Source organism: Takifugu flavidus, chromosome 9 (assembly GCF_003711565.1).
Source record: "Takifugu flavidus isolate HTHZ2018 chromosome 9, ASM371156v2, whole genome shotgun sequence".
Lineage (NCBI taxonomy): Eukaryota > Metazoa > Chordata > Actinopteri > Tetraodontiformes > Tetraodontidae > Takifugu > Takifugu flavidus.
The window spans coordinates 2,131,559-2,154,361 of record NC_079528.1 but is presented as its reverse complement, the minus strand read 5'-3'; the positions used below and the strand labels follow the sequence as shown (position 1 = coordinate 2,154,361).

Genomic DNA, 22,803 nt, shown 5'->3' with positions numbered 1-22,803 from the left:
TCCCACCCTCCCAGCTATAGCTTCCAATAATGACTGTACAACACAGCAGATTTGCCTTTACAGTGTTGTTTTCCCGCCTGGGTGTTGCTTTCAGTAACTATAGCGATGGAGGGCAAAGGCTAGCGCTGCACAGAATGGTGCATGATCCAGTGATTAAACACACCCTCTATCATTATTTTCACTGTATTCTCTCTATATAAGGTTCTATTATCTACCACATTCACACTCACACACAAGAATGTCAGTCCTGGACAGTAGCCAGTATCTACTGACTCTGAAACCACTGGGCCCGGCTGGGAGGGATGTGAACCCACAATGAACCAAAACCGCTCAAACAAAGGCCTGTGGTGCAGCGATACAGCTTCCTGTAAGGCTGCAACCCCGTTTGAAGTGGGGTCTCTGATGGTAAATGAGGGGGCGGGGGGGATACGAGGGTGGATGGATGTAGGGTGGAAGACAGGAAGGAGGGCAGTTAATGAGCGCAGAGGCCAGTAGGATGTTGTGGATGTTGTGGTCAGTGGCAGCGTGGCTGCTCGGGTTCTGCAGTGCTGCTGTGTAGCCGGGTCGTCAGGATCAAATCCGCAGATGGGGAGGGAGCGTCGGAGGAGGGACGACCGTAAAGATGTCAGGGAAGAGTCTGTAATTACAGCGAGGGAACTCCCAGAGTTGCAAACACACCTGCAATCTGGAACAATCATTCCAGTGTGTTAGGGAGAACAGATGAGTGAAAGAGATAAAGATAAAGCCACAAGGTTGAATCCCAGTTCAGGAATTTTTATTATTTTGATCTTTGTAAAGCATTAACAAGAAACATATTCCATGTGGGTTTAAAAGGGCAGCCTGCTTTATTGTTCTATATAAATTACTTTAACATTAAAAGGCTAGCTCTGACTGGTACCGGTTGAGTTTGACGTCACAGATTAGATTTGATTTAAGTAAAAGGGGTCGTTGAAACATTTTTTGGGTTCAATCTAATAGAAACTCCAGATCCAAGCTGCACAAAAACATTTGGGATGGTTCTCCATCAGCCTCGTGTATGTGTAAGGATTGAATGGACAAGATGTTCCCATTTACTGGTGCCTGTGACATAAGTCCATACTGTGCACATCCCAAAAAAGCCACATGTAGAACACCGTAATAGGGCTGATCCTGGGGGCCGCTCTCACTTATTTTGCTGACTTCGCTGTCATTAATGGCAACAGAAGCTCTTTTCTAGACCTTATTTGTGGTTTGTTGTTGGTCCCTTCTCTTTTCGGCACCTCCTACTCAATTATTTTAAACACAGATAACTAATACGGGGGCTATGTCCATACTTGGACCACTGACAAACACAAATGGATGGCTCACACGTTCATGGAATTGTAACCAAGTGAAGTCAGCGAACTCCAGGATGGAGGCATTGGTGATGTCATTTCTGCACAGTTATGACCTGGAAGTTAAACTGCTGTATCAGGTTCCAGTCAGACCAATCCGACAGCAAGCTGAGCTCAGCCGTCAAGTTTCAACATAATTTCTGCATGGCGTCAAACAAGCTAATTAAAAAACAAGCCAACACGAGTAGGGGGTAAAAAAAATCTGCAAATTGTGGCGACAGAGATGATGAGAAATGTTTAAAACTGCTGGAATTAGCTTGTTCCATTACTTCAGCCCAGCGCAAGAGGGAGCTCATCATGTGGGCCAGTATATACGCAACGAACTGGGCTCATGGATCAACGGATTCTAGCCCAGCGGAAAAAAATGGTTCTCCCATTTGGCAGTCGAGGTACGGGCGGCGATGCAAATGTGAACGATGGAAATGTAAAGATTCAGCTGCGGCTGCGGCCTGTGGCCACGACGGTGTGGGCTGAGTCCTGAGAGTAACTCCAACTCAACCGACTCAGAGGCAGAGAATTAGAGGATGTTTGAAAACTGCTCCCACAGGGATGTGTCACATTCAAAATGGAGGCCCCATTGTCCGCCGACAAAGCTTTGGTGCTCTCTGACATTCCCGAAATCCAGGGCGGGGAAGGGGGCTCGGGGAAGGAGTGATGTATCTCACACCGGGGCACAAAAGCCACAGAGCGTCGGCCTCCGTGACTCACACAGGCAGAGAAGAGGCTGAGTAATCATAATAATACCCGCCATCGTCCTGTCGTCGCCACGTTCTGCCTCTGAAGGGACTCTTTGGCCAGTCATTCCAAATCCGATCAGTCCTTGAGATGAAGCAATCTAACGGTTTCATCAGCTGTGTCAGAGCATTTGTCTGCTGAGTATGCTGCCTGCACTCTGTCACTAATCACTCCCATCGAGGCAGTAACGAGGCAGGGAAATCCACGCGGCTGAGTCCACTAAAGTGGCCCCCTGTGGCCCCACATTACTGTCCTGAGTTGTTATAACAAAGGGTTTGCAGTGGTTCTGTGGACGGACATGATAACTGGATGCTATAGATGTGTAGAGGGGGGTCGGGGCGCGTCTCGAAGCTCAGCTCGCTCTGAGAGAGGCTATCCATCCATGACCTCATCCGAGGGAAAAATCCCCCCGTCCTGCCTTCTCTCTCCTCCCTGTTCTCCTCCGGCGGCTGAGCTCGGAGCGCTGCCTGTGCATTCCTCCCCTTAGAACAGCTCCCACTCTGTCTCCGGGCTGCAGCAGGAGAGAGGCAGCACACAGTGACGGTGGGTGGACATGCAGACAGAGAGCAGCAGAAGGGAAAGTTTCGCTGAGGTCACAGACCCCGCTTAATGGCCTGTGGGCTTCTGAGGCAGACTCACGATGGAGATGTAAATTTGTTTGGGGGCACCAGCGATGGAGGCAGATGAATGAAGAAATTGAAAAGTCGGAAAATCATGGCTCGGTTTACTTTATATTTTCCTGTCGCTGGTCATGGGCGTTCAATCACACATTGAGCCAGGGGCAGGGTAACCCCCTCGCCACCTCGCCAGCCTGTCTAAGGACTACACATAAAAACACATTCAGATGCAAGCTGGGTCACTCAGCCCGTTGGACCTCTGGTCTGTTCCGAATAGGTGACGCTAGAAATTCCCCCTAATTTTTATGTTGCCAGCGGTTCTATAGAGCTTAAAGGGTGACAGTGAAACTTGACATTGAGAGTTAAAATGGGACATAATTTACAGGCGTTTTTACATGTTAGAGTTCAAGAACATCATAACATAATAACATAAAAATCATAACAAATCATACATAATAATCAGGATTAATCTGAAGTCATTCTCATGTATCCAGGGGATATTAAGGGGATACAGAAGAAAATGTCTTTCGGGGTGGGACAGTAATTATAATAATAATAAAATTTAACATCAATCGATAGGTATAATTGATGATTCGGATACATTTATGAACTCAGTGGGTTTGATTGATGGTCTTTCCGTGCGTATGAAAGTGTCCTGTGTGCATCCTCCCACCATCAGAAAGTGTTCTTGTTCGAGACTGCGACAGGAAATCAGAAGGAAGGAAGAAGGCATCGGCGAGAAGCACGAACATCCTGCGCTGTTATTTTAAGCTCTTTTACATTAGAAGCTGAGGCTCAACAGGAAATTACTTATTCATTTTTTAAAAAAGCATGCCATTAAAGGGCCACTTTCACTCCCGAACACCAAATCTCCGTGCACTCACGCCTCCGCTGACATCTACGTATGCACATGCGTGCGCTCCTCCTGATCCGCTCCTACTTAAAATACACATACACTATCTGAGTGCACATGTTTATTTCAAAAGACATAACTTTCCCTCCATTTACACTCACTGCCCACTTCTGACCCAGTTTTACTTTGAGAAGTGTTGGGTTGCATTTAAGGTGATTGTAGCCAATTATACAGCAGGTGCTCATTGAATTGGAGCACACACATGCACCAGATGACTTGGTAAAGATAAACAGAGCATCAGAAAAAGCTTTCTGTTTTTAGAAGATGGAATGAACAACATGAAACCATAAAACCCATGATATATCTTGGACCTTTTATTAACATTGTACATACATTAGGAGCCTTTCAAAACCAGTTACAGCTATTTAGATGTCAAAGTCTCCATGATGATGGCTACATCCAGCAGGATAATCTGTCAAAAGACGTGCGACTTGAGCAGATATGGATCAGATTTCACTCCAACAGAGAGTTTTCTTTATGGATCTGCCATAATGATTCATCAATTGCATCCATCATGTCAGTTTATTCCTTAAAGATATGAATACTTTCCAACGGACCACCGCTTATTTTTCTGTGCACTGGTTTCAGTGCACCACACCGTTAGCAAGGCCCTGGATGCCATTTCATACACCAACTTTATCTTCCGTTGAACATTAAAATGTTACTCTGATAATTGTAAATCACCTGTAGTTTACGCTTGTTTTAAAATTCTGCCATCATTATACTGTGCCGCCAATTCAATGTGTGATTGAGCCACGTGTGTGTGTGTGTGTGTGTGTGTGTGTGTGTGTGTGTGCATCATTGTTATGGAAAATTCTGGCTAGCCCGTTGCTTTATCCGGTATTTCACGCCGCACAGGTCTGGATGAAGATTGTCTCTCCCTCTGAAATGAAACCACATGAGCAGGAATGTTGCTTTGGGCCCATTTTAGTATTTCTCCATAAAGGAAATCCCTACATTGTTTCCCAACAATGCTTTCAGGATCAAACTGGAAGATTGGTCAACTTGTTTGCTCTGGTAGGTGAGTGGCGTCGCTATGAGGGAAATTAGGTGTTTCTTTAGGGTTCGAACAACCACCAGCCACGGAGGAAAGGCAGTAGGAAAGGCCGCAGCCCCCTCCTCATTGTGGTGACCGCGAACGTCGGCCTGCTGCCACCTGCTCCGACATCCGTGCCCCGCTCCTATGTCATAACCTGCGGCATCAGCGAGCTCAACGGACCAGCACGTGTTGGACTGATCTTCTGAAACCACCAGTGGGTTCCTGCTCCCGCAATCACTCACCATAGCAGCGGAAATGAGCGGGACTTTATTGTGTTTCAGAGAACTACAGGGAATACAGACAGGGGTAAAGAAAACAGATGAGTCAAGCGTGCACTCATCCGGCCTTCCTGTCTGTTTGCCGCCATGCTGTTGTTTGTTATTATGTGTTAGAAGTGTGTGCATGTGTGTGCGCGTGTGTGTTACATCAAGCCGAGACCGTCTTGCTCTGCCTCTATCTTCCCCTCTTACCCGGTAGGTAACCTGATACCACATGAGTCTCCTCCAGGCCTAAATAGACCCCAGTGAGAATTTAATAGTGTGACCATGATACATGCACAAGTGTGTGTCCAGCAGGGTGACATCAGCAGAGGGGAATCTGCTGGTATCCCTGCCCATCTCTTACAGCCACGGGGAGCCGCTGGGCTGAGCCGAGCCGCTTTTTCAACCCCGCCAACGCGCAAAGCCACCATGTCAGCGATGACTCCATTTAGGGGGAGTGAGGCTCCCTGTTTTTCTGATCAAACCCAGTCGGTTAATAATCATTCTTAAATTACATCAAAGAGAATTTTGGATGGGGACGCAGCAAACTTCAAGCACGTTCATGAAGATTTTATTACAGGCAGCTTTTACAGCCTTTTCAGCGTAACAGGGATTATGGATTCTATTGATGTAGGAATATATATCACATTTACATATAAAGCATAAAGCATGAATAGAGAAGATCATATGACAGATTAAAGACAGATGGAATCATTGAAGCTAAGCTTAGAGGATTCCTCTTAAAAGGGAAAAGTTAATGGTTAAAAACATGTAATAAAAAAGACAAGATCACATAAAGGGAAGACTGAGAAAAAGATCAACAGCAAAATATTATCTATAATTCATCATTATACTCCAAAAGGCTGTGGGCATCTCAGAAAACTAGATTTTCACATAAAAGCAACCTACCCCCCCTTCAAGATTTCCTTGACCTCACACCATCACTGTGCACGTGTGTCAATTCTATGGGTAAAAATGGAGAGGAAGAAAAAGGAGACAGGAACAGGATGGGGAAGTGCACGGAGGAGGGGAGAGGGATGTCAGGAAGACAGGAATTAGGAAGGTAAGTCATAGGAGCTGGGCTTGAAGGAGCAGCGAAAGGAGAGAGTGGGAGACAGTTACACAACCCCTCAGCTCCATCTTCTTTTTCAAGCTGCCAGAGACACATCAGCAGCAAGATCTCACCTCCACCCGTCCGTCTTCACCTCCCCTCCTCGTGACTTCGCCTCGCACGGCCTTATTTCTTCCTCCTCTTTAGCCGTCATCGCCACGTGAAGGGAGGGACGCGGTGATCGGATCCACCCCATCAGTCAGAGCAGCTGGGCAGCTACATCACACCCACATCCTCCACGTTTTCAACCGTATCAGCTCAGCAGAGTCATTAATATCCAATAATAATATGCTCCTGCTGATTATATCCGTTCACATGGTGATGATGTTTCCAAATGTTGGTGTAAGTGCTTTTATATTAGAGTGGAAATCACCCATTGTTGCTCCCCAGCGGCACAGGAAGCAGCTTTCACAACAGAGCGTCACCGTTCTGACAGAATAGCCGTGACCGCACCGTCCCGTCAACGCGCCGGTTTACTAATCAGCTCTAAGGTCGAAGTGGCGAAATAGGTCAGTCTGTTGTCAGGGCCTCCAGCCCGTGCAAACAACCTTTCGCTATGTGGGACGTTCACCTTCTTTTCCTAAAAATCCTAAAAGCAGCAGTTCTGCCCCTTAGGTGGCCATCATTCCCGGGAATAGCAGCTATGCGAGTGTGACTGCATGCCACTATTTTTGTCCACGCCGCTACTTGACATTGAGAGGCCGGGATTAGGTGGCCCCACTACTGTAGATGACTATTACCCCCTGTCACAGACAAACACACGTAAGCACGCACATATCAGCAGAAATAACTGCGCTTCTGCTGACTGCGCAGACGACTCACCTTTAGAGGGAAATGACTTAAAATGATTTCCCTGCTCTTCTTTATCCTGGTTCACACAAGGCCGCCGCGGCGTCCTGAGCGTCCTTCAGGTGTCCTCTGCTGGAGCACGAGAATACTGTCACGAGCGCTCCAGCTGCGTCGCCTCAGCCGAGATGCGACCAATGAAAATTTCATCTGTCCCACGGAAGAACCGCGAGGAAGACGCAGCGGAGCGTGCGCTGGAACTGTAATGCAGTACAGCGATGCATTTGACCCTGTGAACGCAGATGCTGTGTACGTGCGTCTTGAGAGGAGTGATCCTGTCGTGTACTGGGGTGTGCACGTGATACTAGCTGGTGCTTTCTACCCAGGGGAGGCCGCTTCATAATGGACGATGACACAGCGCCTTCACGCCAGTGGATTTTTTTTATTACCCTCATCAGCAAAACCCCAAAATATCACAGTTCTGATGCATAATTCATCCCTCCATCCATCTGAAGCCTCATAATCCTCATTTGATAAATAAGCTGAGTCATTTAAGTAATGGCAGCGAGCTCAGCTCTGAGACTTAGCGAGCACGTGTGCGGGGATGTAATTTTCTTTTATTTTTTCTTCTTTAGTTGCTCAGCAAATGGCATTAGCAGTTACTGAATCAGGTACCGCACCCACGCCTTTCAGCTGAACATCTGTCTTTAACTAACCGTCCCCCCGGCCAGAACGTGAGAGAGCGAACAGTCCTCCGTGGAGAAAGTATCCCAATCGGAACCACAGCCGGCAACGAATGTGAGCTAATTGCCAACACGTAAACAACAAGGGCTGATTTTTGCTTACCGATGCTGGGTTAATTCATACTTGTGGGGTTTATTCACAGATGCACACACACTCATAGTGTAACAACATCCGTGTAGGAGGTGACTTCAAGGGTTGACTAACACTTGGCTGGGCCTCAGCCTGCCTTTGAGTCCAGCTGGGTCCTTTGACTTTCTGCAGCCCCATTAAAGCGGCGTGCTGCGCACATACATGACACCATTGTTGCATCCTGCTAGTGTTTGCTGCATGTGGGCTCTCTGAACTCTGCGGCAACGGGGGCCGTTTGAGGTGTCAGATGTTTGACTCGGTGGCTTGTTTTTTTTTTTTTTTTGAACAAGACATCTGGCGGTTGTGTGAGTAATGGCGTGCGGTGCTGTGGCGTGGCGGAGGCCTGCTTACTGTGCAGCAGCTCCGCTCATTAAGACTGATCTGTCAGTACATACTGATGTAAGGCCGACGAGGTTCCTGCTTCGGGTCGATCTCCCGTTCATTAAAATAACCGCCAGTTTAACTTTAAGGCCAGAGATTTCTCTTTATGTGTGAGATCGGCCCGGATACAGGTGCCTCACACGTCGGAAACACAGGAAATCAAAATGTTATGATCACTTTAATGAAGGGAAACTTCACAGTGGGATTGAAACAGTAAGGAAGTGAACAGAAGTGGGAAAATAAACACGCTCCAAGTGATCCGTCAGCGCGTCCGAGAGGTTTAAAACGAGCCGAATTCATGGCTCTTTGAGACGAGGAAGCAAAAGCAGCCAGAAACAAATCGGATGAGCTTTTTTTCCATTTTATTTTGCGCTTAATATAAATTCACAATGATCATCACTTCAAAATTGTATTTGAAAGGGTGAAATGCTTTAATTCACATTTTTAACCTGCTTGACAGCTGAACATGGATCTGAAGGGAGTTTCTCCGATCGGGATGGGTGGACAACAAGACCTTACAGATCGTCAATGCCGCGTCACTTTGTCATGACGCTGTGCACCGATGACGACGGACCTGTCAGGAAAACCTGGGACGGGACTTCAATTTGGCCTCGAGGGTCTCCAAACCTTGAATATTGGGGTTCAAAAGCAACGCGCGCCACCTCCCTCATTGCCGTCCCCGACGTGCCTCCTCACCATCTGCAGTTGGAGCTGCTTAATGGTCTACTGGTCTAACTGGTTCTACTGGGCAGGTTCCACTGGTGCTGCAGCAATTAATGCAGCATGTTTTCAGATCAGTTTATGGATCCCAGTGCCGTTGATTATGGGTTGGACTCGGAGCTTCTGCGTTATTTGCTTTGACTCGTATCATAAATAAATATTTTATCTAATAAGACGTAAAAAAAACCTGTAACATTATTTTAAAATCGGTCAACGTTGGTTAAAATCTCTATAAATACAGTTAGCTTAAATAAATAAATTAAACTTATAAATATAGCGTTCACTATACACAAAATGAAAAAAAAAAGATGGTTTTGTGCAGGCAAATAAAAAAATGCTGTCTGTTGGAAAACACAACAACAAAGATTCCAGGTTGAGCTGTCTGAGGATCAATTTTGTCGAGCTCAGTCCCAAATGACCACTTTTCACACAGTCAGGAAGCAGCTCAGAGTCCAGACACATTCCTCTTCCTCCTCCTCTGCGTCCCACCGTGCTTGTCCATCGCCTGGGCCGTTAGTATTCCAGTTTCAGGCGCGCCCTCCTCGTTTGAGGCCTGCAGGAATATGTTCAGCTGCCCGTTTCCACCCGAACATCGAGCAGAGGGCGAGGAAGACCTCGGTTCCCTTCTTCATGTACGATCCTCGTTCCCCCAGGACCTCCTCTCGTGGTTCACGTCTCTTTTTCTATTTTGAGGTAGAATTTCTGCATCTGTGTCTAAAGATAAAATAAAAAACAACGCGACATGAGTAAAAGTTCAACCGGGTGAGGAGGGGGAAATGGTACTGGTTTGATGGTGGATGCGTTGCTATGACGCTCAGGTATCTGTTTGGTGCCTGAAATCAAATTTTAGATCTCTGTTTTAACAAGAGAAAACTAATTGGAGGTATATTACTTATATATAATAGATTTATGTCGCCCTCTAAACTTCTAAACATCAGTCTTTACTCATTTCTTTGCTCTTCCCTGACAGTGAATGCAAACTTCTGGGTGGGGGAGGTCATGATTTGACAGCTAAGCAATTAATCAAGATTCTAATCTATTGATTATGCTAAAATGTGATAATAGACACTATGTTTGTGGTGATTTCTTCATTCAAAAATTATACTGAACAACTCAGCTGTGGTCTGAAAAGCCTCATTGTGTGCTGGTAGTTGATATTCCTGCTCCTCTCTACTCACCTCTCTTTACTCCTTCAGTGGTTGGACACTAAGCCTAGTTTGACCTTCTCTTCATTCTCTACATCATATGCTCCCCGTTTGTGAAACCTGGAATGAACACAAGATTTAGTTTAAGCTGGTATATTAGCTGAACCTCCATTTAAGCCCTTCATCTGTGCGTGTATGTGTGTGTATGTGTGTGTGTGGTTGTGGGTGCAGTCTCCGAGTCCTTTCCTTACCTTAGCAATAGCAAAAGGCCGATGATGATGAGGCACACGGACGACAGCACCACGGCCACCACGGCCAGAGCTGTGGTGCGGTTGTAGCCGCCCTGAGGCTTCTCCACAGGTAGCGTGAAAAACTGACACCTGTCGCCAGAGTAATCCGGAAGGCACCTGCACAGACAGGCAGACGGCGGGAGGTTAGTATTACAGCTGACCTGGGGGGTGCCGGAGGGCGCGCAGGAGCGACAGAGCTTGTACTCACACGCAGGATGGTGCACGGACGTTCCTCAGGTACTGGCAGGTGCCGTGGATGCAGAAATCCTTGTATTTCTTCAGACATGGATTCCTCTTCCTCCCATTGCCTTTTCCTCTAGACCTCCCCTTCCCCTTCCTTCTCTTTCCTTCAGTTCTTTCAGCCTCCAGGGTGACAGACGGGTCTTTGGGTTTGCTTGACATAGCAACTGAGAGCCAGAGAAAACACAGAGAGATGTTTTAAAGCAGCTAAAAACGGAATTCGGACCAAACAAAATCGGCACATGCGTCCGCCGTACCTTGTGGAAGCTCCATCTCATAGTCTCCAGACAGGCTGTCTTCATACTCTTCATAATAGTCATCATCGTACTCCTCATCTTTGCCGTCCTGGCTGTACTCCACCGTGGTGGCACTCACGCTCTCCTCCTCTGCCCTCCTGTCTTTGGTCGTGTCCAGGAACTTGAAGACAGCGCTGTGCCTCTGCCTGTCATTCTCGTGTCTGTCGACCGCAGCGCCGCAGACCATTCTGGACACCACTGAAACACAAAACAGCAAGAATTCCAATGTTAGCAGTCGCGAGTGGCTTTGGATTCACTTCACCGTAAAAAACAAGACCAAAAAGTCTATGTGTGGAAACGTCGGTGCTTGCGGGTTAGTGTGCCAAGGTGGGCCGAACCTCTGAGGACAAGTTGGAACATGTTGTGCGCGAAGAGGCTCCAGGTTGGCGTTTTTGGCTTTAGGTGGAATTTTACTGAACCCTGTTAGGAAATGCGCATCTATCACACACGCAGCGTGGTCGGTAGGTGTTCTTAGGTATGTTCCTTAACCTTTTTAGCCTGGAGGGACGTAACAACGCAGCGCAGAAAGTCCCGATATACCTCCTGCGTGCTAAACGCGCACTCAAAACGCATGGACAGACAGTAAGCTAATGTCGGGCAAGAATATGAGTTAAAAATAAATGTATCTAGTTACATAAAGCATGCTCTAAAATAGAGAGATGACCCCATTAGCTCACGAATAGCCTGACATCTTGAAAACACTTGAAAGTTTGGGGAAGTTTCTGATCTGACCACGCAAGAGTGCGCGCAATGAATGGAGTCGCTGACCGGACGAACAGAAGAAAGCAAACATTACAAATTCGCTATTTTTATCTGACAGGTGGGAAAACTCACCCAAGGCGTGAAGCAGCAGGAGCACAACACTGAAAATCCTCATGATGCCAAACGATTCCAAAAGGGATTTGAGAAAGAAAAAAAGAAGGCGAAAATTTCAGAATAAATAAATAATTCCTTTCACCAGCTCCGGATCTAAATAGTCCTTGGTTTCTTTTGTCGGTGTTGATGTGCTGGTGAATTAATTCCACTGGTTTGTGGCTCCTGGGGGCCTCTGGATGTGCTGCAGTGAGAGGATCGGAGGGAGAGAACGTCTGAACAGAGACGCAGCCGCATTTAAAGTGTTTGAGCGCTTCACCACGCCCACAGATCTGGATAGACGCGCTCCACAATAACACTCTTTATTACACACGACCACTTGCTTTTCCATTGAGTTATTCTAATGGTCACTATGGTGAGGCTTTCCAAGGTTCATTTCATCCACAAATACGTAGTTTATTCTATAAAAAAAGACCCCATGTAAGAATAGCCTAGTATTGTGTTTTTATTTTTTCTTATTTTGATTTTCACTTGTTAAAATCCATTTTGACTTTGTTTTCAATTGATTGGTTGATAGAAGCCAACATATCTTACGCAGCTAAGTGCGCCATCGCGTGGTAAAGTGTGGACGCGCATTTATAGTCTTGGTATGTAGCGTTATAGTGTTGAAATTTAGCCAGTATAATCGATTTTATAACGTGCGACTTTAAGTGAATGGTAATAGGGGTAGGATTTAAAGTAATCCATATTCAAACCAATCATTATGGTATGTTCAAAAATAGTGAAACAGTTTCTAATGGCGGCGTGTAACAATTGAGCATTTTAAAGGTATTTAAATTACTTAATTTAAAACAAAATGCATAGCTGGGGATTAATATTTATACACCGTTAAATGTGTAGTTCAATCTTCACTTGTAATAAAACGGTTCGCCAGAGTTTCCGCCACCAGTAGAGGGCGCTGTGAGAGACGTGATCTAATCCAAAGCAATCCCGTGGTCACGTGACCGTTTGGGGTTGGCGGAGGGGGCAAACATGGCTGACGAAGCAGAGGAAGTAAACACACCAGCGGAGGATGGCAACACGGGACAGCAGCTACAGGGGACAGAAGTTTCCGAAGCCGAGAAAAACAGCCAATTCTGCAGCAGCGACAGGCCGGACCCCGGCGAGAAGCCGCCTCCGGCCTCCACAGAGCACAGCTGGTCGGCTCCTCTTCTGTCTTTCGCTCGTAAGGCCACCGAGACGATTAGCAGCGGAGTGAGTTATGCTGCCACCCCGAGGAATCCCGCACAGGGAGCAGCCGCCAGCTCCCCAACCAACACGCTCCCCGAAAATGATATTAACTACACTTCACACCAACCAGGTGGGTTTTTCATGAAAGATCTGTCAAACTTGGAGCTACAAAAGCACCTTTGCTACTTCCTGTTTGACCTTCTGGATTTCAGCTGTCACATCACATGACTTTAAGTGTAAACTCTTAATTTTACACTTTGACGGCGCTGTAGAGGCTCGTGATATTCATGGGGTTAACCCTGTATGTAATCCGCATTTTGTGTCACTTTTATTATTATTTTTCTCTTTACAGTTGTGCCGTTCAAGGACCACATGTCAATAGAGAGATCCAACCTGCTTAGCATGATGAAGCTCAGCATCAAAGTGCTGATCCAGTCTTCGCTGAGTCTGGGCCGGACGCTGGACTCGGAATACCCGCCCCTGCAGCAGTTCTTTGTGGTCCTGGAACATTGCCTCAAACATGGATTGAAAGGTGGGATGGTAGATTTAACAAGTGCTTCCACTGATCCAAATGTTTAATGTCCCAGTCCCGGCATGCACATTTATTTTACTAATGCATTTTTAGCCAGGAAATCATTTATTGGCCAGAACAAGTCCATTTGGGGACCACTAGAACTAGTTGAGAGACTGTGCCCTGAGTCCGCCAACATTGCCACAAGTGCCAGAGATCTCCCCGGAATCAGGTACACGTTCATATATTCTAATTAGCTTCAGTCAAAGGGACCCAACTTCTAGACTTGTTTTGCTTCAACTCTCAGGACGGGCCTGGGGAGAGGAAGAGCTTGGCTCCATTTAGCACTCATGCAAAAAAAAGTTGCAGATTATATGAAAGCTTTGCTGGACCGCAAAGATCTGCTGAGGTGAGTGACGCAGAGTATCACGCAGGGTGTTTTGCATCGGCACAGATCATGATAGTCTCCGTTTGTCTCCCAGTGAATTTTATGAGCCCGGGGCGCTGATGATGGAAGAGGAGGGAGTGGTGATGGGGGGCCTGTTGGTGGGCCTTAATGTGATTGATGCTAACCTGTGCATTAAGGGGGAGGATCTTGATTCCCAGGTGAGCCCAGGTGGGACGGGCTGGCCTACACATCGGTCAGAGCTCTGACTAAACCGCTGCTCTTCTCACCTTTAGGTGGGAGTCATCGATTTCTCCCTCTATCTGAAAGACCCAGCCAGCAGCGAGACTCCCAGAGAGTGAGTGGCCACATCCCAGGGATTCGGGGAGATTCGCCGGACCTCTCAACTGTCACTGTGTATTTTTCAGTGACTCAAAGATGACCGCCATATTGGATCAGAAGCACTACATCGAGGAGTTGAACCGGCACCTCAGCGGCACCGTGACTGACCTTCAGGCAAAGATGGACTCACTGGAGAAGACCAACAGCAAACTTGTAGAGGAGGTCAGACGCTTCGCGTGAGCTGATGAGTGACTGTTGCTCCTCTGTGTGTGTGTGTGTGTGTGTGTGTGTGTGTGTGTGTGTGTGTGTGTGTGTGTGTGTGTGTGTGTTTGTGCCGGCTGAATGGCTTCTCCCCTCTTCCTCAGCTGACGGCAGCAACAGATCGGATTAACTCTCTGCGAGAAGAACGGGAGAAGCTGCAACAGGAGAATGACTCCATCCTGCAGTCCAGCCAAAAAAAGGAAGAGGTCACCGATGATCGCCATGCAGCTGCGACTTAACCCCAAAATAGATTAAGGAAGGAACTCTGAACTCTGGTTTTGTATTCTTTTTACCCAGGCAGCCCTTCAGGACAGCCAGGTGGAACTGGAGACATACAAACAGACCCGTCAGGGGCTGGATGAGATGTACAATGTGGTTTGGAAGCAGTATAAAGAAGAAAAGCGCATTCGGCAGGTCGGCTATCACCCGGGGATCGTTGTTGTAATGATGTTATTATACAGCTGACTGCTGCTGCAGTGCTCAGATGAACATGTAGGTTGTGTTTGTCTCAGAGCATTTGGGTGATTTATTGGATGATTTCAGGACCTGGAACGTGAGCTGGAGCTCCAGGTGGGCCTGAAGCAGGAGATGGAGGTGGCCATGAAGCTGCTGGAGAAGGACACACACGAGAAACAGGACACACTGGCAGCCCTGAGACTCCAGCTGGACCAAGTCAAGACTCTGAACCTGCAGATGTTCCAGAAAGCTCAGGTAAACCCACCTCGAACTCATACCCATTAAGAGAGGAAACAACAGCCTGTGCAACTCCACAGGACTCGGAACAAGAGGCAGAGAGGAAACATGCGAAGGCTGTGCAGCTGGAGCAGAGGATGAACGACATGGAGAAGGTCATTATGGAGCTCGAGCAGAGGTATGGATGGGGGGAATCCCGTGTGTTGAACTTCCTGTGACCCATCGACATCTTTTTAATTGTTTGTGCACGACAGACTAGAGAACTCAGAGCAAGAGCACAAAGAAAGTGACCAGTCAGACAAAGACATGAAGATGGAGCTGGAGGGGAAGGTGGACGCTCTGCAGAAACAACTGACTGACCTGGACACGCTCAGGTTGCCGTTAAATAGATGATCAGATAGGAAAATGCTAGTCAGTGTTTAAACATTGTAAGGCATGTGCGTGAGCGGTTCAAGATATTGTAACAATTGCCGTGTGATGTGGCTGCATCTGCTCTCAGGCTCGGTTTGGAGAACGATTTGCGCGCTGAGAGGGAGCAGAGGCAGAGCCTGCAAAAATCCCTGCAACGGGAGCAGGACAACAGCGGCGAGCTGCGCACGCAACTGCAGCAACTCCAGGGCCTGCACGAGGTCAGTGGGGAAGTACGGAGGGAGTATGGACGCACTGACAAACGCAAAGCTCTGTCCGACGTGTTCACTGTGGTCTGATGGAACAGGAGCTGCGGAGTCTGAAGGAGGAGAAGCAGCAGCTGCAGCAGAAGTGTGAGCTGCAGGAACAGACCCTGCAGGAGATGGGACTGCACCTGAGCCAGTCAGTGCTGCTGCCACTTCCTGTCACCAATTCACGTCCAGTTCTGATATTTATGGTCCTCTCATTTTTTAAAGGTCCAAACTAAAGATGGAGGACTTTAAGGAAGTCAACAAGGCACTGAAGGTACAATCACAGACACGTTTGGGGCATTCTGTTAAACTGTGAGTGATTATTTTGCGTCTTGCTGGTGTTAGGGCCACGCCTGGCTCAAAGATGACGAAGCTACTCACTGCAAGCAATGCCAAAAGGAGTTTTCCATCGCACGCAGGAAGGTGAGCCCCACCTTTCAAACGTTACCTGTCCCTCGTAGGCATCACTGGGAACTGTCCGTGTTTGTGTTGCAGCACCACTGCAGGAACTGTGGAGACATTTATTGCAGCAGTTGTTCCAGCAACGAGCTGGCGTTGCCCTCCTACCCTCGGCCAGTGCGGGTGTGCGATGTGTGTCACACCTTTCTGCTACAGCGGAGCTCTTTTGGTTCTTCCTGATGAAACATGAGAGCTTCTGCTCTTGGTTTGAGATCTCCTAACGGGAGGAGCTTGTTTAGTTCATACTAATACTTTAAGAGGGTGAGGTTTGGTCAGGCTAACCACTATATTTTGGATTTATTACCTGCGAGCTGCTCTTGAGGATTATTTCTCTGGCTAGTTGATGACACATGTATTTTGCTCTAATTGTCATCTGCTCTGAAATGTGCAAAGTTTCAGTGTAAATGACTGTAGAATGTTTAAATTTAGAATGTAATATAACAAGACTTTTGTGAAGTGCGTCAACTTCTTGAAATGATTACTACAAGGTTGTTTTTTTTACGTCATTCTTTGATAAATGAATAAATTCCTTATTTGTAATGGTCGTTTCAATTTGATGTTCAAGACATGTTTATTCACTTTGTGCACAGAAAATACAAATAGCATTTGAAGCAGTAGAAACCTTCAAGTCGGCCCATTTCACACTCGCTTGCCTTAGGCACAGCGCTCACTCCGAGACGCTGTTCTATCAACGGTCACACCTTAAGAAAACAAAACATGTCCTGATGTGAACACCCATTTCCGAGTCACTGAAATTAAAAACTAAATTTGATATGCCTGAGTCTTCCAACTTGATATACTCAGACATGATTGTGAACACTGAGGAACAGCCAGGTGCTTCGAGATGAATTAACAAAAACATAAAAATTTAAAGCATCATTAAAATGGGTGAAATCAGGCAGAAAGGACAACAGTGATTTTGACAAATTGTGACAATGATATCGCTTCTGTCCAAAGTAATCCACTTTACAAAAACTACAAACCCAACCCCTCTATCTTGAAATACCCTTCCCTGTGTTTACTGTGAGACCTTCCAATCCTTTCAGCAAAATGCTGTTAAAACAAAATATTTAACTTTAATGAAAAAATAATAATTACATTCCCCATCCCCCTCCCAGTCCATTCATCGACCCTCTGCTTCCTCCTCCTCCACCGCCATAGTAACTGCTTCCCATTCCGCCCTGGTTACCTAACAAGAGAAAGAATACACACTATAGGACCACAGAGTTCTTATATGAAATACAGAAAGGATCAGTTCTGCCATTTAGGAAAGACATTTGAATTGTCTGAAAGGCTCCAGCTGAACAGAACTGTAGTGCGCAATTGTATCAGTGTTAATACTGTAGTAATGCAGATTTCTTAAATGAGAATTAACACTCACTATAGTCATTGTAGCCACCCATGTTGCCTTGGCTGCTATATCCTCCAGAATAACCCGAGCTCAGCTGCCCACCGCTGTAGGATGACTGGTTACCTGTTCAGAAGATAAAACCCACCAAATTGGAGTCTTTAACCACTAATAGTCTGTTGTGGGCAGATTGCAAAATACAGGATACAAATTCCATCCTGTACTTACCCATGCCGCCCATCATTTGACTGCCATATGAGCCGTTACTGCCACCTGCTGTTGAGTTCAGGAACAGCTCTACATAGCGGTGCTCTGAAGGGATAAGTGACAACTCAGTAAACAGCAATAATCCAAGTGCAAATGGAACAAGTATGATTCAGCACATTGTAGAAACTCACGCATGTTGGCTTTGTCTTTAGACATGGCTGCCACAGCATCTTCATGTGTTGCAAATTCGACGTCTGCCTCCCCCGTCACCCTGCCATCTGGGCCAACTTCAATGTGGACCCGTACTGGATTCAGCGGCGAGAAAAACTAAAATAGACAAATCAAGGTGTTTGTTTAAGATATGCAGCTAGTCATATTTTGTAGTTTGTCCTCTGACATACATTGTAGATGTCTGTCTCTGTTGCTCTGTATGGCAGGCCTCTCATATGGACACAGTGGCCTGTTGTACTCTGGAAAGAAGAGCCGCCATCGCCATACCGCCCATCTGAATATTAAAGAGATTAGCAAAATTATAGGAGCCAAGGAATTACTTTCAACTCTTATTTATTCTACTCTTTGCATAAAGGCTCTCAAATACTGCCACAGATGACCATATCTGGCACCCACCTCCACCATATCCTCCGCGACGCATTCTGTCATAGGATCCCCCTCGGCCCATCATGTTGTAGCCTCGGCCACCAGATGGTCGGTCGTAAGGGCCAGGTCTCTGCATGCCCATGGGCTTCCGCTGTGGTTCATAATGGGTCCGCACTTCAGCACGGCTACTCTTGAAGATCTCAATGTACCTGAGAGCATATGCACGCTGCAGTGAGCACACTGGGGCACGGAAGAGATGAGCCTGAATTGTCTAAATACTGATGAAACTGAGCTATGGTGACGCGGTCATAGTGTAATCCAGAGTAAAATCTGCACTTACTGATAATTATTTATAGAATAAGTTAAGAACCTACTGAGGCGACACATGAAGACCAAATTGAGAAGGGTCTTCGGAATATTTACGCTCGTCTTACGGCTACCTACTGAGAGGTTCACGAGGTGCCCTGTATCGTTACCGTGATAGCCACTGTACTGGTTTTAAAGGGACAAAATGGGCTCCAGCCATTTTCAATCCTCTAAGCATTACCTGAAATATTGGGCTCCGAAACCATGAGTACAGTGGCCCTCTTGTTTTTCCACCTGGAGATTTCTTACCATTTATCAAACTGGAATGGCAATTAATGCCGAGACACCAATTCTGCTCAAACTGTGTAATTACATAGTTATTCATCATATGTTTCAATGGTGTCCAAGCATTAATCTTCTTTAAAAAATGTGAGTGGTGTTCTTTTAAACTTTACTGCAGTTTACTTACATTTTTGGGTCAATCTCTTTAATTAGTTGATATTAGCACAGTATTGGAATTTGCATTCAGATTAAATATTGAGGGTGCACACCATGAGAAAATCAACTTATCCAGCCAACCAACCAACCATCCCCACCTGTGCCCTATTCTTTCCTTGTGTTTCTTTAGAGCCTTTTCAGCTATATCCTGTGAAGCAAACTGCACGAAGGCCTCCCCCGTACTCCTCCCCTGGATGTCCACCGGCAATGTTATCCCATTTGGCACGATTTCCAACCCTTCAACCCAAGGACAGATAACCCCAGCAGGGGACATATTAAATCACATACCCAATCACAGAGAAAAGTTTCTCTAAAGAGAGAGAGAAAAACTTATGGAAAACTCTACACATCATCAAACATACCAGCTCTGTTTCGTCCAGTGACTGGTCATTTACTAACATTTGTTCTAGTGGGGATAAAATAGAAATGAGAGGAAAGAGGAAGAATATGGACACTGTTTTGGACATCAGGATAGTATTGGTGTGTTGATGAAGAGAAGAGGTCTTAGTGATGACATGCTTGCCCATTAGGAACTAATCACTTGGCAGAATATGTATATAAGAAAAGGATATGTAAAGACAAGGGTTTAAGGAAAAGATTAAAGGACACCGCTACTGGAACAGGACTTGTGTGGTGAAGTGGGAACAAGTCCATTACTGTATCCTTACCACTACGCAAAGACAACTTATCCAGAGTAGTTTTCAAGTGGCTTTTCTTGTGAACCATATCAAGGAATGGTGTGAAAATGGGCTTCAGATGGATATGATGGGCAAAAATAGGAAAGGCATTTGAATGGCAAATTAAAAGGTCTTTGAGGAGTAGCACAAATCAAAGTTACAACCAGCGGTTTTTTCAGGTGCCAAACAATAACCACACATAACTAGCTGTAACAAAATACAAATTTGCATTGTTTTGCCCAGACACGAGCTGTTGAATAATTAAAGAAGAAAAGAAAGACGGAAAAAATAATTTTCAATAAGTAAGACTACATTATGGAGGGTCGAAATGTAACTCTGCAACATTCGCATTTACCTGAAAAAAACTGTACTATCTCCTCCTTGCTGCAGCCAAAAGGAAGGCCTCGAAGCCGGATGAGCCCATCTCCAGCAGTTCCCGGGCAGTTTGGACCGGTGTGCTTCATGACCCAGTCCATTTCAACGTTGTTGGACTTAAAAACTACAATCCAAGACAAAGAGCAATGAGCTATTATTGAGACCATCCAAAGCAGCACTTGTGTGCCAGCGGGCATACGCACCCTCGACATATCGGTGGCCCATGGTCTCTCTGTCCTTCTTCACTGCCACTTTGAGGTCTTCCTCTGATTCCATCTCCACAAATGCCTCGCCGCTGGGGCGCCCCTCTCGTGTGTAAGTAAAGTGGATAGCACCTCCATTGTTCATAATTTTGCAACCTGTATTAAAGATGTGGAAATGCTTTGTTTAAATGGGGGGGGGGGGGTTAAAATCTTATATAGATAGGTAGTATAGAATACGAGTGCTTACCTGAAAAAAATCTCTGTACTTCATCCACTGAGCAGGACCAAGGTAGACCCCTGATACGAACCACATACCCTTCATCAGCCATAACTGGTCACGGTCCTGAGAAAAGAGTAGCGACAGACCATCAGCTTGTATAACAATTTTAGTAGCTCTCAGCTCTAGAGGAATGATGAACGTTTAATAGTTTGGGTGTAACGGTGCAGTTAGTGCCATCTTGAGTATCCGTTACCGGGAAGTTGCATATAATTACAAAACCGAAATCTAGATTTTTTTCCCCCTGAAACTCTATCGTACTGTCGCCCATAGTTTCGTTTGAGAGCATTGCCGCTGAAATATCAGAACTAACCTTGCAGAGCATCGTCGCACAAAAAGAAACGGAACCTAAAGGTAGCAGCTAACGTGGCTAGCGGTACAATGTGCGCTCAGTACAGGAGATTTCCAGCGTTAAAAGAGCGTCCCTATAACGTTAACGGGTGACCAAATAAGCATTTTGCAATTATAAGTTATTCGTGAGAACATCTTATTTTCGGCTGGTTGAGATGGTGGCTGGGTTACACACATTCAATCACGTTACCGCACCCAGACACAAGAACAAAAGCGGCCCTTTCATTCGGCGCCATGTTATTAGCTTTAGCGTTTAGCTAGCCCCCAGACTAGCATTCGCTTTCTGTATTAAAACTGAGCCTCGTCTAACTGATAGGCGCATTACATCTCAGTGGAGAAAATGGCATAGCAGTTTCAGGGTCAATATCTAAAAGATATGGGGTTTAAACCTTTTACCTGAATCAAGCGTAGAGAAAACACGCCGGAATGTGTGACCACTGGACCCTCCAGTACGTAAGAACACTACTGAAAGCGGGCAATTGGTTGCCAGAAAATCCTAACCTTCTGATTTAATAAATTTTAAAGCACTTTTAAAGAAGTCGCTGCTAATGCATGGTCGACCACAATAGACGTATTTAGCGTTTTAAAGTGAACCTTAAATCATTGCGAGTGAAGCTATATACACGGGTTTTGCGCCAAATGTTTTTTGGACGTTTTAGCACAACTGGCAACCCCTGATAATTGACCAATAGGCATCAAGCGGCCCTCGGCCACGCCCAGATGCGATGACGCGCCCGCCAGGCCCTGGCTGGCCGTCTGTACCTCTTGGCTGGCCTAAACTCCAGCGTAACCCTATTTGCTATGGGCAATGACTTACTTGTAATGGGTAATCATATTTGTAAGGCGTTTACTATGATCGAGGCACCGGGACAAAAATATAGTGGCTCAATTTGGCGACGGAGGATCCAAATGAAGAGATCCTGTGTGCTCTTACTTAATGCCATTCTTCTTGTGATTTGGCTTCTACGACCATAAAGCTTTTACAAGATGGCTCGGCCAGGGCCAAAACATAATATTGAGCCCGTTTGTTATCATGCATGTCACTTTCGTATATCATTTGTATCTATATTTAACCTCTTTTGACATGTTGCTACTTTCTAACAATGGCCAAACTGTTGACACGGACTCTATCACGGGTAGTGACTCAGGTCCAGTGCATATTGGTAATTTGGATTAGGGCAAATTGGATTAGGGCAAAATATGCAGAGAAAAGGCATCTGTAAAATTTTAGAAAAGTTTTTCATATTGCAGTTTGATCTTGATGATTAAGCATCATTAAATACCTATAATTTTGCCATTTGTTATCTCTTTTTAGAAGTGACATGTAAAACTTGGTGCATTATATATAATTTTAATGTGCTTTTTTGAACCCCTGACAGATAATCGAAATTCATATGTTAAAATAAAATACACGAGTTGAATGTCTAGTATATATTTACAGCAAAAATGCTACTGCACATTAAGTTTTGTTTTTTAAGAACCGTGATGAGTTTACCTGTCTTTTCTCTTGCCAGTGACTGCAGGTTGTCTTCAGTACTTATTTGAATTCTACCGTTTGCTCAAGTTTAATCAACAAACAAGCTTATTTACTATGTGGGTTTCTAGCAAATTGATGTCTTCGTACAAAACTCTTGAAGTGAGTGGCAAAAATTCAAAACAGATGCCCCTAAATTCACTCGGTCATCTATTTCTGGACTCCCAAACAGAGTTTACATGAACTAGTTTAGCTAGCTCCCAGTTAAGTTAGCCTACCATGTCATGTCTTGACGTTCGTCTACAGCCTCGTGATATCGGTAAACCTAACGTGACGTTGCGCTATATCACGTGAAAGA

At 45.8% G+C, this 22,803-nt stretch overlaps 3 protein-coding genes and 1 long non-coding RNA gene across 7 annotated transcripts; 2 read left to right on the top strand and 2 right to left on the bottom strand.

Moving 5' to 3' along the window:
- Nucleotides 1-8,433: 8,433 nt before the first annotated feature.
- hbegfa (heparin-binding EGF-like growth factor a) lies at nt 8,434-11,899 on the bottom strand. 2 transcript variants are annotated; one of them, XM_057043166.1, is made up of 6 exons: nt 11,614-11,899; nt 10,741-10,977; nt 10,452-10,650; nt 10,205-10,360; nt 9,987-10,073; nt 8,434-9,522 (listed from the first exon to the last, which is right to left on the bottom strand). In XM_057043166.1, exons 1-5 carry the CDS (start codon nt 11,654-11,656, stop codon nt 10,001-10,003), a joined length of 708 nt encoding a protein of 235 aa, XP_056899146.1. In that variant the 5' UTR covers nt 11,657-11,899; the 3' UTR covers nt 8,434-9,522; nt 9,987-10,000. The 2 variants fall into 2 exon arrangements, with proteins under 2 accessions (XP_056899146.1, XP_056899147.1); XM_057043167.1 differs by lacking the exon at nt 9,987-10,073.
- On the top strand, nt 10,927-11,747 carry LOC130531252 (uncharacterized). Its single transcript, XR_008952053.1, has 2 exons — nt 10,927-11,161; nt 11,600-11,747. It is a non-coding gene; the product is annotated as an uncharacterized LOC130531252 (long non-coding RNA).
- A 695-nt stretch (nt 11,900-12,594) lies between the features above and the next one.
- rufy1 (RUN and FYVE domain containing 1) lies at nt 12,595-16,672 on the top strand. Its single transcript, XM_057043155.1, has 17 exons — nt 12,595-12,952; nt 13,175-13,354; nt 13,448-13,565; nt 13,641-13,742; nt 13,816-13,939; nt 14,015-14,076; nt 14,147-14,282; nt 14,426-14,527; nt 14,619-14,735; nt 14,865-15,032; nt 15,095-15,192; nt 15,269-15,388; nt 15,514-15,643; nt 15,730-15,824; nt 15,899-15,947; nt 16,019-16,096; nt 16,169-16,672. The coding sequence occupies exons 1-17, from the start codon at nt 12,625-12,627 to the stop codon at nt 16,310-16,312; spliced, it is 2,151 nt and encodes a 716-aa protein (XP_056899135.1). The 5' UTR covers nt 12,595-12,624; the 3' UTR covers nt 16,313-16,672.
- Nucleotides 16,673-16,684: 12 nt separating this feature from the next.
- hnrnph1 (heterogeneous nuclear ribonucleoprotein H1) lies at nt 16,685-22,758 on the bottom strand. 3 transcript variants are annotated; one of them, XM_057043164.1, is made up of 11 exons: nt 22,467-22,758; nt 20,591-20,686; nt 20,344-20,499; nt 20,121-20,264; nt 19,187-19,325; nt 18,315-18,493; nt 18,089-18,192; nt 17,879-18,014; nt 17,709-17,792; nt 17,514-17,606; nt 16,685-17,321 (listed from the first exon to the last, which is right to left on the bottom strand). In XM_057043164.1, exons 2-11 carry the CDS (start codon nt 20,670-20,672, stop codon nt 17,227-17,229), a joined length of 1,212 nt encoding a protein of 403 aa, XP_056899144.1. In that variant the 5' UTR covers nt 20,673-20,686; nt 22,467-22,758; the 3' UTR covers nt 16,685-17,226. The 3 variants fall into 3 exon arrangements, with proteins under 3 accessions (XP_056899144.1, XP_056899145.1, XP_056899141.1); XM_057043165.1 differs by lacking the exon at nt 22,467-22,758 and adding an exon at nt 21,368-21,643 and having other exon boundaries at nt 17,510-17,606; XM_057043161.1 differs by lacking the exon at nt 22,467-22,758 and adding an exon at nt 21,368-21,642.
- Nucleotides 22,759-22,803: the final 45 nt, after the last annotated feature.